The 20,319-nt window shown below is 48.3% G+C and overlaps 1 protein-coding gene across 9 annotated transcripts in view; it reads right to left on the bottom strand.

Annotated features, from left to right (window-relative positions):
- The window catches only part of ATP2B3 (ATPase plasma membrane Ca2+ transporting 3), a 1,317,805-nt gene that overhangs the window by 626,136 nt on the left and 671,350 nt on the right, over positions 1-20,319 (bottom strand). For all 9 annotated transcript variants that reach the window (XR_011302157.1, XR_011302158.1, XR_011302159.1 and 6 more), the window contains exon 5: positions 3,410-3,667. Coding sequence is in view for 6 of the 9 variants with exons in the window: in XM_069645362.1 (XP_069501463.1) it covers positions 3,410-3,667 (258 nt within the window). In the remaining 3 variants the exon portion in view is untranslated. The remainder of the gene's footprint in view (positions 1-3,409; positions 3,668-20,319) is intronic.

Genomic DNA, 20,319 nt, shown 5'->3' with positions numbered 1-20,319 from the left:
GCGAACCTAGGAGGCCACCGGCCTCAAGCCCCCCCTCGCCTTAAGTCCCACCCGCCCTCAGCTCACAATAAGATAGTGATTAGGTCAGGTTTAAACACAGTGGATGTACGAGAGCCACTTCACACTAGGGTGATGGCCGGGGGCGGAGCGCCTCTACAAAGTTTGACACGCTGCCGGACATGTCCGGAGGGCCTCTCTAAATGTCATATATGTCAGGATGAGTGGGAATGTGTGCGATTGGGAGGTCTCTTGTCCGGGGCGAGGCACGACTTGGGGTCTGGGGGGAATTCTCTGCTGCCAGCAGAGTGTTAAGGTGGAGTCACAGGTCGATCCCAATAGAAAGCACTGACACATCTCAAAGGGGACTGCACAGCTAATATCTCAGAAGTATCGGCGCCCAGGTGTAATAGGCTCAGGGGAGGCCCTGGGAAAAGAGTGGGGGGGTTAGGAGGTTTGGGAGTCCTTCCAACTCCAAATGCGGGGGGTGTGGGGAAGGGAAGGGAGAATGGAAACAGGGGGGAAAGTGAGCGGAAGTTGTGGGGGAATAAGAAGAATGTGGTTACAGGAAGGTTTGGGTAAAGGAAGAACTTGGGAAATGGATAAGGAGGGGGAAAAGAAAGAGTTGGGTAAGGAAATATGTGGGGGAAGGAGTAGTATCTGTGGGAATGTGAAGAGTGGGGGACTGAAGGGCCTTTGGGGGGGGTAAAGGTTGGCAGGTCTTGGAGGAATTAGGCAGTTGGGGAAAAAACTTGCTGGGAGATGATGGCAAAGAAACGGGTTGGGGGAATGTGCAGGTAATTTGGGGATTAGATAGAACTGATTATGGAAGCAAGGGGTAGCAGAAATGGAATAAAACAAAAGGGGGTGGAAGCACTGGGGGAAAAAAGAAGAGACTCAGGGGGGGGTTGGACAGGGCTGGGTGGGGGGGTGAAAGAAACGATTTCGAATCAGAGTGAAAGTAAGAGATCAATAAAGACAGGTCGAATGGGGAAGAAAGAAACTTAGAATGTTAGAAAGAACAAACAAATAGAAAAATGAAATTGAAGAAAAGCTCTGAACACTAAGCAATATAATTGGAAGGTTAGAATGTTAGAACAATTGAATAGAATTAGAATGAAAGAAAATACGTGAATTGAAAAATTAAATAAAGAAATAAAGAAAAACAAAAGTGAAAAGTAAACAAAGAAATGACCATGGGTAGAGAGGGAATGTTTATGGAGGGACGGGCCTACACGGCAGGGTCCTCTGGACACTGACGGAGGGGAGAGGTGCTTAAGAAGCCACACCCAGTGTAGAGTAATCCTGAGGTGGGGTGGAGAAAGGGATCACATGTAAGATAGCTCCTGGCTTGATGCAATAAAGCTTGCAGCAGCATTTGCGACTTCCACCTTTCAAAACTGGTCCTGCCTCTTTATTTCCGGGAATCCTCGGGAGGTCTAGCAAGTTGCGGGGACGGTAGAAGGCTGAACGTGATGAGGGATGCTACAACCTGGGGAGGTGTAGCTATGGGATGTCCCCGCTATGGGTGAGAGACTGCAGGAGAGAGAAGCTATGGGAGGTAAAGTTGAATCCTGTCAGCGTTAGAGGTCAAGAATGGGTTGCCGGTGGCGGACACATTGCCCGTAGTGGTCACTAAAATGCAGGGGCAATCTGCAAATGGCCGGGTGAAAGTGTAGCGCGCTAAACAAAAGGAAGACCCTCCAGCAGTGCTACATGCAGGGATGGAGATATATCAGTGATCAGATAAGAAAAGTAGAAGTTGGGCACTTACATTAGTTTACACCAGCGGCATGGAGCTCTGCTGAAGTGCCTAACGTTTCAATGGAATGCTGCGAAATGTAGTTCCTGTGCTTTCCAGGAAACTAAAGTCTCAGCAAAATATTGTACACAGATAAATGCGAGTGCTTATCTCTCTGCTTTAATAATCACACAAAATACCAATGCTACCGTTCCAATCTGAAGGTGACTTATATTCTAACTATGGATTTACCAAAGAAACTGCGAGTAGCAGTGATAATTCCCAATGAGTGCTTGTACATTCAAAATGTAAATGCGCAAAGCACCAAAGATACTGCGAGTAGCAGTGAGAATTCTAGCCCAGCACTATCTGGTCACAATGAGCGTGTGTAAATACTTAAGGGCCCTGCTCTTCAATTCATGGAATCGACTGCGCAGGACTTTCCCTGGACTTGTGCGGATTTCGCATCGGCCTGGCACGTCTCTGCAAGCGGCCGAATGCCTTGCGCGAGACAACACGCAGGGCATGGGCGTGGCATGGACAGAGGGCTGGGACGAGGGCGAAAATCAGGAAATGGGGAAGAACTTGCGAAAATGTGAGCTTTACAAGGGACGGCCCACAGGCATTCCATCGCACGCCCACATTTGCACGGAACGACACGTATTCATGGACCCAACCGTACAACCTCTAGGCAGGGAAAAGGCCACGCAAATCCATCATACTATCTGCCAACTGAAGGCAGCCGTACAGGCACTTGCGCATGGGATTCGCTGCGCGAAGGCAATATTGCAAGTTGGATTTCGGGGTGTGTGCACACAATCAGAGTTCTGGTTGGACTTAGTGGTGCGCATAAGCAGTGTATCGGGGTGCAGAAGCGTTTTGCAAGTGTCTACGTGCATCTTTACCAGCACATGTCAACTTTTACGTTTAGTGCTTCGCATGTTGGTGGCATGCTAAGCATGGTTCCGGGGGACCCCACTTGACTGTGGTGGTTCGCAGGCAGTCTTGTTGGGATGCATTGATTTTGCGTCAGGGGTGTGCGCAAAGGTCCCTTTCCATGGCTCGTATGGCGTTGCATGTGGGCGTGTTGTGGGTGTTCCTTTTGCAGTCTGCACATTGGGTAGATCTGCGTGGATATTTCCATGAATATGCAGAGCAAACAGATTTTCTTCTACACAATGGGCCGCCCATAGTCGTTTTCAAAGCCCGGCATTTGCTGGATCAATGCTCCCTTTTCCATTAATCTGGCTCAAAATGTCAATGTGCAAAGCAGACAGCATAGCGTTACCTAACAGCTCTATGTCAAATGCAGGACAAGAAAAGGTCTGGCCCTATAAGCCCAGGGACTTATAGGGCCAGACCTATATGTCTGATTTAAGAAAAGTATATCACTAACCAAGAAGCATTGCATTCAATGATATAACCGAGAGGGGCGCACATCTTCAAACCTGACAGAAAGTGGTGCAAAACGCGAAGAAGTCAAGAAGGGACAATATTAACAAAACATATTGCATGCTTATGATGAGTGGAAAAACAGATGTTTACTGCATAACAAATAGGAACATATGCAATATAGATGAAATAGGCATGACTTTTAGCAGTTAAGAGACATCCAGTTGGTCACCTGGCACTCGTCACAGTTCCACCTGGCTAGGCTCGCCCTTGGCTCACCGTATTTAATTTGGGCGATGTCTCCCACGATGAGCTCTGCTACGGGAATCTGCAAGGCCTGCGCGTTGCGGATGACGGAGAACCTCTGCTCCTGTTCGATGCGGCTCTGCAGCCCGCGGAACTGCTTTTCTTTGCTCCAGTCGTTGAAGGCCGTCACTAGCACCACACAGATGACTGAGAGCAAGATGGCAGCACCCTCGATCCAGCCGGCTTCGGCCTCCCCTTCGTCCTCCGCCCCTCCTGACACGTTTCCGCAGCCTTTATGAGAAATGAAATGTGGGAAAAAAAACATTAGAAAACACCAGATACTGTTCCTTGGCTATTCCCAAAGGGCACCTACTTTATAGCTTTGCTGGATTTAAGTAAAGGTTGGCAATGATGTCATCTAAGACTGATATGTTTTTTAACGTCTGGCTACAATGTTTGGTTTCAGACCACCCAGGAGCTCTTTGCTGTCAAAATATATCATATATAACTCAATGGAGGACCCACACATGAGGAAAAACATCTGATCTGTGATAATTGAACATGTCTGAAGGATATCTGCATCTGGCTGACATCCTTCTGATGAAAGTGATGCTACTTTTAAATCATGGGTTGGGTGTTTGCCTTTTCTTGCCAGAATCTGCATAATTCCAAATTTAGTGTAGCGGTTGGTAATGAGAAAAAACTGGGAAAATCATTATTCGCCTTTTATTTTTATGGTGAAAAAGCCTCCACATCGAACAACGATTTACACATTTGCGGCCATTTTCATTTTTTTCCTTTCAAGTACACTTTGTTTGAAGAAGCCTTACTGTTTTCCTGAGTACCGAATCATAATAAAAGTATCCTTACAAAACTGAAGTTTATGCAGCACAAGCTGAAAACAATGCATTGTGGCGCCCTCATCGTTTGACTGGTATTACCCAAATTGTTCGAACACAATTGTTCGAATGACCCAATTGATCGAAAGTCAAGGGTCCGAATTGACCTTTGCACAATTGACCGCATATATATAAAAATATGAAAAAAAATAAATAAAGAATAATTCTTCCAAAAGAACATGAGTAATTTGTGTATACATATATATATATATATATATGTGGTCAATTGTGCAAAGGTCAATTCGGACCCTTGACTTTCGATCAATTGGGTCATTCGAACAATTGTGTTCGAACAATTTGGGTATATATATATATATATTTTGCTTTGGTTTTATATATATATATAGATATGTGACAATTGACCTTCACAATTGTGCAAAGGTCAATTGTGATTCGAACAATTGTAGTTCGAACAATTCGTATACATCCGTTTGACCCAGGCGAAGTAAACAAAGACAGATTGTTTGGCTTTTTTGTTCAGCTTCTGCTTCTCTTGAAGACCCAGTGTAACATCTGAGGGTTTCTGCGAGCAAAAGGAAGCTTCTACAAGAAAGAAACTGCAAGACATCAGCCTGCTTTCTCCCGGAGACATCTTGCCCTCTATGAATAGCTGCATAGAGTCAGGTGACCTCATCATGAAAGCAGCTCCTTGCAATTCCCCGATTTATCCCTGTTCTATACCATTTCCCGCCTGCAAAGTCATCCATAGACCCGACTTCCAAACTCCTGCAAACCTCCTCCATAGAAACACCTTCACACCAATCCTCTTTCATCCCCATCCCTTCTAAGCTCATCAGAGCACAATCTGCTCACAAACACGTATTCAACGTCCAAGACTTCATTATACAAACCTAGACATCTTCTTCATCACAGAAACCGGACTTGCTCCTACACCCCCAACTATGTTTGTATAACATCCAGTGCTAACACATCTAAAAACAGGAGTGGCCTCGTCATTATTCACAAATCACACATCCATTCATCACTACGCATACACCCTACATTACCCTCTTTGAATGCCTCTCTGCTCACCTCTCCCTATCCCCCACACGTCTCATCATCTTTTGTCTCCTATGCTGCCATACTGCTCATTAGAAAAAACGTCATTGATGGCTTCACCAGTCTTCCATTCTCTAATTAACCTCCCAGATACCTCGTTCTCTAAAACCATAGAAACATGCTTCCGTGACGTAATTATCTCATTCCACATCACTTCTCCCGTCACACAGTCTATGAGCAACACCTTAGACCTTCTAAGCTCTGCTACTCCAACAGCATAGCATCTCTCACCCGCACTCTCTGGATCACACTGACTACCATGCAATCACATCCATAACACACAGAACAGCCCACACCATCAAACATGCCACCAGAACATTCAAAAACATCTCCACTAAAAAACATCAGGAAGCAGCCATCTGTGTGTCAGTCATGAACAAGACAGGCATGGGACTGCAGACCCTCTGCTTGCAGTGTTTGGGTCCCGGCTATGGTTGGAACGCACACACACCCTGCAAATCCGTGTTGCAACAGGCTTTGAGGAAGAGGCTGAGGCACTTGGACCAGATCTTTCACTCTCATCCTCTGGAACGCTCACAAATCTTCATCAAATCTCAACACAAGGTAAATGAAGTGCTTGTTTTCAGATCGCCTCGGCGTGGCGAGTCATTCTTGGAAGTAGCCGCGTCCAAGAGGAATAGGTTGGATCCTCCTTCCTCCTGTGTTGAGAAGTTACTCCACCGAGGGCAACCTCAAGGCTCAAAAGGCTATTACCAATACTTGCGTTGAAGAAAGGGCTGGGTCTTGTACCAGTGTTGGCACCTAGGGCTCATTAAAGCCTACTGATTAATAATTAAGCAAAAGAAAGGCAACTCTGAGAGGGTGATAAGTGAGGGTCTTTGGGGAGAGGGCTCTGTGCGGGGCGAGTGGCTGATATCCACCCTTCAATCAGCACCCTTAAGGTATTTATGAAATGTCCAGTGCAATCAGTCTTATTGGTAACATATGAATGTTGTAAATAGCATGGTAAATGCATGCATGACTAGCTCTGATTAAGCTGTGAATGAGCCGTAACCTGCCCAGCACGTGTGCCGATGTGAACTTCACCTTTTAATATTAATGTACTTTTGCTCTTCTTTCACCATTCTCCCAATTCTGTGTCGTGAGAAGGCCCATTTTGCTCAAGGCATCTTACAAATCACAAATCAGTAAACACATTGATACCCCAGGCTCCATTGCATCTCCTTTCAGCAGTCAGGGTAATACAGAGACAGGGAGTGCTTTAAGAGGTTCTATAGCTCACTCTTTTATAGTCTAACAAAATGCTGGGTTCCTCAGACACGTCAAGCGCAAAATATAAGGTGTACATTCCAAGGTCTCAAGAGAGCCACACTCTTTTCTGTTAGAAATTGGAAAGTGGCAGAGAAGCCCAAATCCATGTGAGGTGTGACCAGTGTGATGGTTAGACCCACAATGCGCTGGTCACGTGACACCTCGTCATGAAAGAGTTTGACCCGCAAAGTGTTGACTCTGGGGAAGCACGTCGCTGGGTAGGGGTGGACATTGGAGACTGATGGGGTAACACTGGAAAAAGCTTGGATCTGGGGAAACCCATCAAGGGGTGGTGGTGGTGCATGGGGGAGGTTACACTCCATAATGTGAGAGTCTTAGAAAAGCAGATTCAGGCAGGAGGGCTGCAAAAGGAGCAGGGAGATTATAGGGCATCCCTGCTCTTCCGAGTCAGAGTTTGGGGGTTAAGCACAACGTGTGCTGGCCCTCTAGCGTGTGCTGCAAATACTTGTGCCAACTTCTTCATTGCCCATCTCTTCAGGGGAGATGGGTAAAGAAGAAGTTGGCACACATATTTGCAACATGCTTTAGAGGGCTTTCGCGCTTTGAGCTTCCTCGTCGCTGTCTAACCCGCTGCCAGATGAGCACATATCCCACACCCGGCCTGCACCAAACTCACACCCTGCTCCTGCTACTACTGTAGCCATGCCATCCTGGTTCTGCCACGTGGCCAGTCCTTGCTCAGCCTCTCCTCCTCGTCATTTCCTCTCTATCCACTCCCGAAGAGATTAGGTAAAGAGAAAGAGTGCTGCCGGTACCCCTCAGTAGTACAAAAGGGAGGGGGCCCCTACCCAGAGGATCACAGGGGGCTCGGGTATCAAAATGCATACACATGGTTGTTCCCAATGGGAAACTCGTATAAATACTTTTTGAATAACAATCAAGAAAACATGTATTCAGTCATGTTTTGTTGATTGTTATTAAAAAACTATTAAGCATGCAGGTACCTCTCAGGTACCTCTCAGCCTTGCCCCTAAACCACCTCCCCAGGGATCTGTTAACCAGTAGGTGATCTCGGGGGGAGGGCTTATTCTTTTATCCTCCCGATGCCGGATCTGGGAGAGGAAGGACAGCACAGAAAAGCAGCTGCCACTATTGCAGGGATGTCCCTGCAATCTGCCACCATGGGCATTGGGCCCCAACACTTTATCCCATCTCACCCGTTCTTCTGGGGGCGTCCCACCTAGGTAGCTGACCCATCTGCCACCACAGGCATTGGGCCCCAACACTTTATCCCATCTCACCCATTCTTCTGGGGGCCCGGCCTAGGTAGCTGACCCATCTGCCACCACAGGCATTGGGCCCCAACACTTTATCCCATCTCACCCGTTCTTCTGGGGGCGTCCCACCTAGGTAGCTGACCCATCTGCCACCACAGGCATTGGGCCCCAACACTTTATCCCATCTCACCTGTTCTTCTGGGGGCGTCCCACCTAGGTAGCTGACCCATTTGCCACCACAGGCATTGGGCCCCAACACTTTATCCCATCTCACCCATTCTTCTGGGGGCCCGGCCTAGGTAGCTGACCCATCTGCCACCACAGGCATTGGGCCCCAACACTTTATCCCATCTCACCCGTTCTTCTGGGGGCCCGGCCTAGGTAGCTGACCCATCTGCCACCACAGGCATTGGGCCCCAACACTTTATCCCATCTCACCCGTTCTTCTGGGGGCCTGGCCTAGGTAGCTGACCCATCTGCCATCATGGTCATTGGGCCCCAACACTTTATCCCATCTCACCCGTTCTTCTGGGGTGCCCCGCCTAGGTACCTGACCCATCTGCCACCACAGGCATTGGGCCCCAACACTTTATCCCATCTCACCCGTTCTTCTGGGGGCCTGGCCTAGGTAGCTGACCCATTTGCCATCATGGGCATTGGGCCCCAACACTTTATCCCATCTCACCCGTTCTTCTGGGGGGCGCCCCGCCTAGGTAGCTGACCCTTCTACCACCACAGGCATTGGGCCATCTTTATCCCATTTAATCTCACTTTTCCTTTCTGAGGGTGCTCTGCCCAGAAATATTTTCGCCTGTGAGTGCCTGAGCGATAGAGCACCCAATCCTCCGGCACCCCTGGCTTGCATGTTCCTGTGTGGCCTCCGTACAGGACGTTTTTGAACATGCCACTTGAGAAATGTGCAGTTCTAGCACCGGGTGGTTCCCTTTTGCGGCGAGTGTGGCCTCGAGAATATTTACAAAGCTTATATCAGTCTTAGGGGCCCATGTGAGGAGTAAAAAAATACCCGTACCTGAATATTAAGACGACTGGCTGCTCCACGCTTCCTCAGCAGCTCTTCATCTGTTGCTATGGCTACTATTCCACCTAGAATGATCTGTAAGCATGGAGAATTCCTAGATGATCCCTATTCACAAACATCTGCTTTATCGATTTTCAATAGGAATCCAGCAGGGCCATAGTGCAGAGGAGATGGGGAGGAACATCAAGGAGATTGTCCAGCTCTTCCTAGGCAGAAATTGTCATGGGCGCTCCTCTATGAGAACGAACACAGAAAAAATGGCCTGTTCTTTGGGAAGGTACCCACTCTAGAGTCTGCAGCCACACTTTAGCTCACTGTGCCTTTCACAGATGGGAAATATCCATTTGCATATCAGTCGTTGTCCCACCCACATGGGCAGTCCAGCACAGAAATGCTATGGCATTCCCTTCTGAACAAGAGTACCAACTGCAACCCCATGCATGTGTTTACGCCTTATTGGGCATCATCAGTGAGGTGGAGCTGTGCCTCTATGAGCACAGTGAGCAAGGGGTCCACGTCCGAATGACCCTGGGAAACTTAGAGTGACCAGACCTAAGGCCCTTCAAAGAATCAAAAATGTGTCATGGGTGCTCCTCTATGAGAACAAACACAGCTAAAGTATGGCTGCGGACTCTCGAGTGGTTACCTTGCCAAAGAACAGGTCAATGGGCCGTGTTCATTCTCGCAGAGGGGCGCCTATGGAGTATATTTTGATTGTTTAAGGGAGTTAGGTTTATTCACCCTAAGTTTCCTAGGGTCATCCAGACGTGGACCCCTTGCTCACTGTGCTCAGAGAGGCACAGCTCCACCTCACTGATGAGGCCCAACAAGGCTGAAACACGTGTATGGGGTTGCTGTTGGTACTCTTGTTTAGAAGGGAATTGCCATAACTTTTTTGGTGCGGGACTGCCCATGTGGGTGGGACAAAGACGGATATGCAAATGGTTATTTCCCATCTGTGAAAGGTAAAGTGAGCTAAAATATGGCTGCAGAGTCTCGAGTGGGTACCTTCCCAAAGAACAGGTCAATGGGCCGTTTTCATTCTCGCAAAGGGGCGCCTATGGACTGTATTTTGACTGTTCCTAGGCAGGTCTCGTCTTTCGTCTTGATCAGGCTTATGGCTTTGTGTGTTTTAGCATTGTCTTTTTCCAGATTGAGAAGGAGGCATCTTCAGCTGTAATCGTAATTATAATTGGTTATTTAGAACGGGCTTAATACCCAGAGACCCAGAGGCTTCTAAGCGTGGACCTGGGGATCGTACCTGTGTTGCTCCGTGTTGTCTTGCTTCTAAGGTGAGCACGTTGCCCCTGAGCTATCCTCCCGAGACAGGTACGTCTTGCGGAGTCCTGGAGCCAGGCGTGAGATGAGCAGTCCACTTGTGTCCTGATTCTAGAAGCCCTTTTAGCAGGATATCGCCAGGTGTAACACTGCCTTTGGTCTAGGTTAGACCAGGTAGAACACATCAACATGCTGCAACTCAAAGGAGTATTTCTGATGCTCAAGCTTTTCTTCCCTTGATTTATGGCTAGATAATGCTGATGTACATGAGCGACACAACCTGCGTGTACTATATCAAAAAGAACAGTGGGACCAGGTCCCCTGCCTTTTGTGAGTGGGCGCTTGCCCATGGATTGCTCCTCAGAGCAGTCCACCTTCAGGTGAGGGGAATGTTTAGGGGGACTGAGCTGATGGGAACATTTCAGTTACAAATGGGAGCTCCATGATTCTCTGCTGCAACAACGTGTTCAGAGGTAAGGCCTTCATGCAGGAAGTTTACCTCTCGGAGGGCCGAGTCCCGGGCTCTGTGGGTTATGCCCCCTTCATTTCTTGGAACAGCCGGCCGATATATGCTTTTCCATTGATCCCCAGATTTGCAAGGTGGTGTTCAAATGGAACATGACTACAAATGCCTCCATGTTTCGGTGGACGCCTCATTGGCCAGCCAGGACGTGTTTTTCTGACTTGAGGGAGCAGGCATCACCTTGCTTGGAATGCTGTTTCAACCGGGGTAAGGGGGCTGTGGCTAGTGGGCAGTATTGTTAACCCTTCCGTTAGGTATTGATCTTTGCCAGCTCACTCCTGAGCACTTGGTCATTTAGAGCCGCCAGAGAATAATTTTAACAAATGATACCGTCATGACAAAAACCTCCCCACCCTCTGATCTCATATTTGTGCACTGATCTTTGCAGAAGTAACATAATTCTCTTAAATGCAACCTGGACTAAATGCTGTTATTTATCTGATACCTAGCAGAGGCTGGGATTTTTGTGGGGTTCTGTCACGCATACCGAACTGCAATCTGTTTATCTAGGTGAACCCCAATCTGTGCTTTTCTACTTTCAAGCCTATCACTCTTAGGCACTTGTATTGCTGCTACATCTGCCAGGGACAGCTCTGGATCCTGTGTTGGACATTAACTTGGTCCTTTCAGATATTGCGTGTAAGTCCTTTGAGCCAACTGCCACAACTGACGTTTGTTTCACCACTTGGAAAGTAGCTTTCCTACTGGTGGTGACATCCCCAGGAAGAATAAATGAAATTCAGGCTTTGCCTGTTTCGGAACCACATGCAGTGTTCCATGACGACAAAGTAGTCCTACAAACACACCCAAGATTCTTGGCGAAGATACTGTTCTCTTTTCACATCAATCCGGAAACTTCACTCCTAGTATTCTCCCCGAATCCACAGTCGGAGGCTCAGAAAGTATCGCATGATCTCGATGGTTGAGGAGCACTGAAGCTTTACATTGATAGAAGTAAAGACTTCGGAAAAGATGACAATCTCTTTCAGAAGTTTGGAGGCTCACAAGCAGGGACCAAGGCTTCTGTGACATCCATTTTACTCTGGATAGAGGTGTGAATTGCAGAATCATATATTCGTGGCAGCACAACTGCCTCTAAAGGAGTTAACGCTCACACAGTCAGAGCCAAGGCGGCCTCAGTGGCAGGGGTGTTGCTAGGTCTGGAAAAGATCAGGGGCTAAGCTAATGCCGGAACTGATGGGACTCGGGGCAAGCTAGTCTTTTGGTTGTAGCCCCTAAGATTCTATTTGGCGCTATAACCAAAAGACCAGGGGCTATAGCACCCTCAACCCCCCTAGCAACGCCTCTGCTCAGTAGTATTCCAGGGACAGGTTCCATGGGACGTTCTTGCAAACGTGGCAAAATGGTCCACTCCGTCCACTTTCAGCATACATTATTCTTGGACACCATCTCAATGACATATCCCCCCCTTAGTAGGTATGTGCTTGGTAATCTCCCATAAACATCGAAGATTAAAGGGGATGAGGCATTGGAGTAAGTGAAGTTTACTAACCGTAATGACTACTGTAGTCTTACTCTAAAGACCCCTTACCTCATCGCACCTTACCCTCTGTCCCTCTAAAAAATATGGAGCTAGAGTAGCCATCTGAAATTAGGGAAACGGGGGGGATGATGGGCATTACCAGTGGGCAGGGCTAGCACGAGTCCAGGCTGTGCCAGCGAGTGGGCTGATTCCGCCCCCCCACCCCCGAATACCATGTTTGTTTCAAGGAAAACGCTATTTTGTTCAGCAAGTGTACCATTCCTGTCCCAATGGGATGGACACCCATAGGTATGGATGAAAGGGGTCTGTGGACTACACCGTCAATATCATTTGTGACTGCTACTATTCCTTAGCCTGTCCACAGTTGTTCAGGTGGAAATCAGTGTTACGTTTGTCTCTGGGCAAAAGTATTTAAATCGTTAAGAAAAGGGGAGATGGCCTCAAATTCTGAAGATAGTCCACAGTAGCCGTAGGCCCATCTTCACACACTTAACATTCCCGTAACACCTATAAATGGGACTGCCAAGGAGAATCATCGGCCAACCTCTTCTATTTTACAAATGGGCATCTTGGCAGAAAGTCAGAATACCACATCACATTGTGTTCAGGGGGAGTGGTGAGGCGTTCAGGAGCTTCACATGGATGTCCCTGCAAAAGCACCCCAAAACGCCAACTCAACTCCAAAGACACTCAATCTCAAAAGCCAAGGGAAACAGCTCCCGCTCAGATAGCGCAACCTGTTTCCAAATGATCACAGAGATGCACATACGTTGAACGGAAGCCACGGTCTGGTGCCATTGCTATATATGGATAGCTGCTGTGCAACAACTAGCCAACTTCTAATGCCACAAAGTGACACACCAGCACTGATGCACTAGAGCTGCGATATCCATGCATTATCTCTCCTCCCGTACAGGTGACCATCTGCACCACAAATCAAAGGATTTGCCCGAGCAAAACTGTGCCTCCGATATTTCACTGCCAGGACCCATTCCAGAGCGCATTCCAAAATTGACAACTAATTGAGAGTTCCAATATTGTTGAATCTATGTGGAAATAAAGTTACGTGCGTTGTGGGATAATTCTCAGAATGTGCAAATGTATTTCCAGCAGCCTGCAGACCTATGTTGCTGCGGTATATGTGTATTTGCATGCATACAGTTCAGCACTGCTTTATACCCGTGCAAAAGGCAATAAGCAATAAACCATGGTGGATTCCATAAAATAATGCTTACCATAGTTTTTATCCGGAGCGGGGAGCCTGGGGTTGCGCCTCCACGTGTAGCCTCAGGTTGGCAACATCATCCAGCTTTAATCTACTCATTGGGGTGCTTGAGTTGCCCATCATGAAGGAGAACCTTTACAGTTACAAACTCAGTCCAGATATATAAAGTGAGCGGTGTCAGCTCTTCCACTACAATAATTCCCTCTGTACTCCTCCTCCAGAGCCTTGGCAGCCCCTCAGCCAATGAGGAGGCTCGAAGCGGGGTCATCCCGCTCCGAGACTACCAACGGCTGAGAGGCTGCATTCGCTCCCCGACGGGGACTCAGGTAAGGCTTTTTTTTCCTTCCCTTTTCCTCCCTCATCCCTGCCCTCCCCACCCCACTTACCTTCTTGCTCCTTTGTCCCCGGTGGGGGACGATGGCAGCCTCCAGCCGTGTGGACACTCGGAGCGGGGCCATCCCCGCTCTGCGCCTCCACACGGCTGGAGGCTTCCATCATCCCCCGCCGGGGACCCATGTACGTTTTTTGTTCTTTTTTTTTTTTCCTCCCTCCCTTCCCCCTCCAACCCCACTTCCCTTCTTCTCTGTCTTCTTTCGGGAAGGGACGCGCTGGGAACACTTCTGTTCTCAGCGCATCCTCACACGATGGCCGCCATGGAAAGGGAAAACGGACTCCGTTTTCCCTTTCCCGGCGGCTATTTTCTTGGTGTTTTTTTTTTCCTGTCGCAAAACGCTGCCGCGTTTTAGGACAGAAAAAAATGCTTTTATGATATGATATGATATGATATGGCACTTATAACGTGCCTATACACAAGTGTTTTAGTGCCCTGGTCATGCAGATATTGCGGGCTGGGGTACTAATAGCTATATGCCCCTCTCTGCGGAGGCATTACTGACTTCGTTGGGCCCTGGGGCATTACCTGAGTCGGTAATGCCCCCCCGCGTGGTCCTTATTGCTTAATATATGAAGGTCATTACTGACCTCCTCTCAGCCAATCACAATGCTTGGAAGGCGTTCATTAGATATTGCAACTGAGTGCATTTCAAGCATGCAGACTCTTCAGAAGTAGACAAGGGAGTTACGGATATCATTTCTCAGACGCATACAATACATAGTCATTACAAGTACAACACAATAAAATGTATTGTACTACTTGCCTGCGGCACCATTTTCCACTGAGGGAAAAACGTAAGTAAACCCTTTTACCAACACTGTACAAACTATGCAAGAGAGCCCTGAACCCCCGCTTCAGGAACACTTGCTCCCAGTACTTCAATTCTCGTACCTGCAATGCAACACACTTCCCTCTCTGGAGGACCAGTCTTTTTTCTCTGCATCTCCTGTGTGAAAGGCTGCATCCAAATAAAGCGCCCAAGTACCCCAAAGGGCCCTAACACATGGAAAAATGCATATGCAGAAAACCTCTTCTTCTTATTACCAGTATGTGCTAATTTACTCACAGGCCTTGGGCGGTCTCATCATCGCATGAGATAATGACCCTTCCTCCACTTATGGCCCTTAGCTGCAACCTTGGCCATAACTTGGGGTGGGCCAGTATCCCATGATAATGACATCTTCTTTACCCTCACAGGCTACATCTTTTAAAAACTTCATTCTTCCATTTGGACTTTTCCAACCAGAATTGTGGATTAGAGGATGGTGTGAAACCCAAAGTAGCCATGATTCAAAAAGTGCTTTTCCAAAAATTCAGTGGGTGGTGATATTCAAGTAAAGTGTGGCATAGTAGGTATGTGCACGAGGAAAGTGTGGCAGGGTGGGTATGTGCAAATGTGAGCATGCCCTCATTAAGAGTTTGCCGAACTTCCCTTACCATCTCCACCACCTGATATCCCAGTGTTACCGGGATATTCCAGGCGGTGCAGAGCCAGTAAATTCCCATTCCCATGGAGTCATAGGATTTCATGGGATGGGATTTCATTAATCACCAGCACTGGTGTTCCAAGTGCTGGTGATTCAGGCATGTATTTTCCAGTAGAGGCCTGATCTCCCGGCAGGACAGGCCTGCCGGGAGATCCGTGACCCCCACCATCAACTTGAAGTGTGCCGGTCTGGAAAAAATGCTAGAGCCGGAATTGCCGTAATTTTTGTCTAAACCGGCACACTTGTAACGATGCCCAGACAGTGTGTGGAATGTGATGAGGTCATGGAGAAAGTGTCTGATGGAAGGGACAGAATGCGAAGTTCACTTGATTGTGGGGCTAACTTGTTACATCTTAATGAACATCTCAAATTGCTTATTTAATTGGGCAGAGTTCTTTACTCAAAGAAGTGAACTGCTTTGATTATCTATGTCTGATGGAACAGGTAGCAATTTCCAAAAGCAATCAGCACTGGGACGGATTTTCGCAGATTTGGGATCCAGTCAATCCATTTGCACCCTCCAATTGATTTAATGTTTTTTGATCTGCTTCTGTTGCCTCTCGGATTCGAACACAGGTCGTCAGGACCAAAGTCTAGAGACTTTGCCACTAGACTAGACCACTGGAACGTCTGATCATGGTACTTGTGGGAACAAGGCTCAACCCACATGGGATATTGACCCAACCCAAGTTATGGCCCAAGTTGTAGACACTTGTGAAACTGCTTTTTAGGCTTGTACTCTGCAGAAAATACAGTACAGCTCATAGGTTTAAAAGGTGTGCCCCTTTTATACTTTGGTTGTGACATTCTAGGAAACGCTCATCCTTTCTTGGGTTATTTTCCAGTTGTTAATAATGTATTAATTAATCTCCTGAAATTGAAAAATGTAAATGTTTATTTGTAGGGGCTGAGAAAAATGCCCTGCGTTCTCCTCCCCCTAACTATCGCCTCCCAAACCCCCGCTGGTGGGAGGCCGCAGTTAATAACGTCCATTTCCCGCACCGAAAACAATTAAGCCTACATTTGTAACAGAATTTTAAGCAGTAACAGTTCTGCCAAGTCGTTCCCCAAGAGTCAAGTGCTGTGTAAGTCTTCTTAGGACAACAATTAAAAAAAAATCTTGTTTCAGTAACGGCGGCAAACAACGAATAGCTTCCACTCTGATCAGTTTCATTTAGGACTATCAATGAGCCTGTGCGCATGCGCGGTGGAATTCAGCCTCTTGATCTGGACCATCACAGGTCTTCCCTTGTTGCTGCACAGTGCATTTCAGACTGCGTGCGGCCCCTCTAGGTAGTCATGCACGTCCCTGAGAATTGAACACAAGAGAGCCCCCGCTACAGTGTTCCCATTTACACCTCCTCATTTGTGCCGTAGACACTGTTCACCTCCATCTTGTAAACCTGCTCTGTCGCAGTTGCAGGGAGTACCTCCTGTGTATGCGGCTGCTCCTCCATCCAAGCATGCATGCTGCTGGCCCATTCCCGCGTGCTCCTGCACCTCTCCGTCCCATCAGACCTTCTGGCAACTATCACTGTGCACCTTCCAAATGGAGTTGGAGAGAAAGAGCACTTTGGCTGGCACAACTCAAGCATCTCACAGGCAGTGGCCGAAGTGTAAGAAAAGAAGTAGTGGAACTATGTTCCCTGCTAGCCTGCTCTGCTCTTCACAAACCCCATTGCCCTGCCCCCTGCCACACACAATACAAACCCACAAACACATTTGCCTGCTGTTTAAGGGAATGTTCAGTACAGTGCACTGAAAGTGCAAGTTTCAACTTCTTCCTACATTGTTATTTTAAAACGAAACCGTTCCGGAACGGTTTCTTTTTTAAAATAAAAGTATAGGAGCTGTAAAACTTAATTAAAAAAAATAGAGGAGCACCGCTCCCAACCGCTCCCGCTCACTTCGACCACTGCTCACAGGCCACATTGTGCGGCTGTCTGTCATCGTCCGAAAACCAAACTGAGTGCAGGCATCCTCTGGCAGCATGGGCACCGGCCACCGGGTTCTGAAAACAAAGCCAATAGCTGCGATCATCTGGAAACACAACAACGTGTGCTGACAACAGTGGCAGCAAAATTGCAGATTTCTCTTTTTCTGATTTTTCTATTTAATAAATATTCGTTTGGAAAACAGGGTCTCCACCTTCCACAGTACAGGGCGTCCCATCTTCTGCGGAAGCAGCATTTAATCTACAAAACAAACACCTGCTGACCCGCAAAACCCCGCACAGACACAATCCACTGCCTACTCCCAGGTAGGGCGGTGCAGGAAAGGCGATGAAGACCACCAGCGGCCTCGAGGTGATGAGCTCCAGATCTGGCCTCCCAATTTCGTGGGCTTCAGACGACCTGCAAATGTCAGCCCACGGGCAGCCGGCAGATGGCCCAAACTTTGTGCCACCTGCAGCCAATTGCTTGGCCTTAGATGGCCCCCAAATATCCTCTTCCTAGAGCAACCCCAAAACGGCTCATCGGACATTCAGACCACTTAAACAACTCCTCCCCGACAAACTCAATTCTCTGGTGCTACTGTCTTCGGCGCGCCTACTGCTTTTAATTTCTCTATTAAATCTATGGGCCTCATCACGAGTTTGGCGGTAATCCTTAAATCCGCCGGTAACGCTATCAGCGCCGGATTTAAGGGTCCGTCGGATCACAAGTACAAATACCGCCGGCGCCATTACAGCCGGCGCAGGTACAGCCGGCTGTAAAAGCGTCGACTGTAAAAGCGCCAGTATCCATTTGCGCTATTACAGAGCAATCACGAGTCTGACGTAGGTGCCATTAGCGCCAGAAAAGCGGTGGATAATCTGCAGAAAATACCCCTAGCCAAATGCTGGGGGTAAAAGAACACAGGACACAGCAATAAGGGCCCAGGTGAAACCAATGCAAATCAGAGGCCTACAAAGGACCCAGCCATGCACAACACACCCTCCCCAACACCATTACACCAGCAGGAGCAGGGAGGAGACAGCAACAAGGGCCCAGGTGAAACCAATGCAAAACAGAGGCCTACAAAGGACCCACCCATGCACAACACACACTTCCAAACACCATGCTGCCATTTGGAGCCCGGAGCCTTGGTGTGGACTTCTACCTGCTGCGCCTGGAGCTACAGAGGCCAGCCAACCAGGCCAGGGCCCTGGGAGCACAGGGGGTGGTGAGGATGAGGAAAAGGAGGAGGAGAGCAGCACCAGCAAGCCGGCCAGCCATCCCCAGGGTCAGGCCAACACCCTGACTGATTGCCAGTTGGTGACTGAGTATAGGCTGGACAGGGCAACCATCACCCAGTTGCTGGACACAATTCAGGATGACATCTGCAGCCGTATAGCCATCAGCACAGCAGTGCCCCCGCTTGTGAAGCTTGTGTTCGTGCTACAATTCCTCAGGACTGGCAGCTACCAACACACTGTTGCCATGATGCACGGCATGGCCCAGTCCACCTTCAGTGCCATGCTGGGACAGGTGCTGGATCCACTGCTGCTCCATGTGAATGAGCACATCGCATTGCCAGCCACACAGGCACAGGTGAACCAGCTGAAGGGTCAATTCCATGCCATTTCCCAAGTTCCAAATGTCATAACAGCCCTGGACTGCACATATGTAGCACTCTTACCACCCCAGCACATGAGGCAGCCTACAGAAACCGGAAAAAATTACCATTCCATGAATGTGCAGATGACATGTAGCCCTGACCTCACCTTCAACCACTGCTGTGCCCGCTACCCAGGAACCACCCACGACTCCATGGTCCTGCGCAACAGTACCCTGCCAGCGTACATGGAAATGCACCAAGGCCAAAACACATGGATGCTGGGTGAGTACAAATGTAGTCCGTAATGCATGTTGAATCACATCTGATGGGGCTGGTCATACACAGTGAAATCCCTGAATGCCAATAGGCAGCACCAGCACTGCAGCATTCCCATGCATGTACCTTGCACGAGAACCCTTGGACATGTCCAACACAGCAGAACACACCCAGTCTGGATGGCAAAGACATGTGGCAGCACAGTCACATATGCAAGGCTTACTACCACAAAGCCTCCTGTGTGTGTTGCAGTATAGCTTCCCACCCTGACACAGCAGAGACATCCCACCCTGGCCACCCGACAGTCATGCCAATGTTACACGTAAATCGGCACATCCACAAAAGCACTACACAAAAGTAGTCTGATTAACGACAATGTACATCCCTGAAACACTGACCCCTGATTGGCCAATCACATGCCTGGAGAACTGTACATAATAGTGCCAACCAGCAAATGCAACAGCAGCCAAAGGGAATGCCAATGACACATGGCCTAACCACATGTCGCATGCACAAGTAGATGGAAGGATCCCCTCCTCCAGTGACAAGGGACAGAGTACTGTTACATTTAGAAACAGAGGCGTTGCAAGTTGTAACTACTCCATTGATTCAATGCTGCTCCTAGCACAGCACACTCCACAATGTCATTGACCAAATGATGAGTACGCCACATGTAATACATGAGTGTGATGCACATAACAACTCACAGATACATAGATACACAGCTGTATGGCAACCTGACACCATGCATGTTCCGGAAGTGAAAGGGTGGATGGCAACATTGCAGTGAGATAGCATGACCTGTTCGACACAAACTTTATCCTGCTGACAATGTCACTGATGACGGAGCCTTGTGCACCCACTGAACCTACCTTGTCCTCATACCTGCTTTCGCTCTCCTGCAGGTGATTCTGGATATCCCCAGTACACATGGCTCATGAACCCTGTGCGTCATCCACACACTGCAGCTGAGCAGGCATACAACATTGCCCATGGACATACACGCATCTGCGTGGAGAGGGCATTTGGACTGCTGAAGACACGCTTCCGGTGCCTAGACCGTACGGGAGGGGCATGGATGTATGCACCTGAAAAATGTGGCAAAATTGTACTTACATGTGCCATGCTGCACAACATTTGCTGTTGCAGGAATGTGCCACTGCCCCCCGATGCTCATGTGCAGCCACCGGAGGATGGGAGTGAAGATGA

The sequence above is a fragment of the Ambystoma mexicanum genome, chromosome 2p (genome assembly GCF_040938575.1).
Source record: "Ambystoma mexicanum isolate Mex_15411 chromosome 2p, UKY_AmexF1_1, whole genome shotgun sequence".
NCBI classification, from domain to species: domain Eukaryota; kingdom Metazoa; phylum Chordata; class Amphibia; order Caudata; family Ambystomatidae; genus Ambystoma; species Ambystoma mexicanum.
This window is presented reverse-complemented; position numbering and strand designations above follow the sequence as displayed.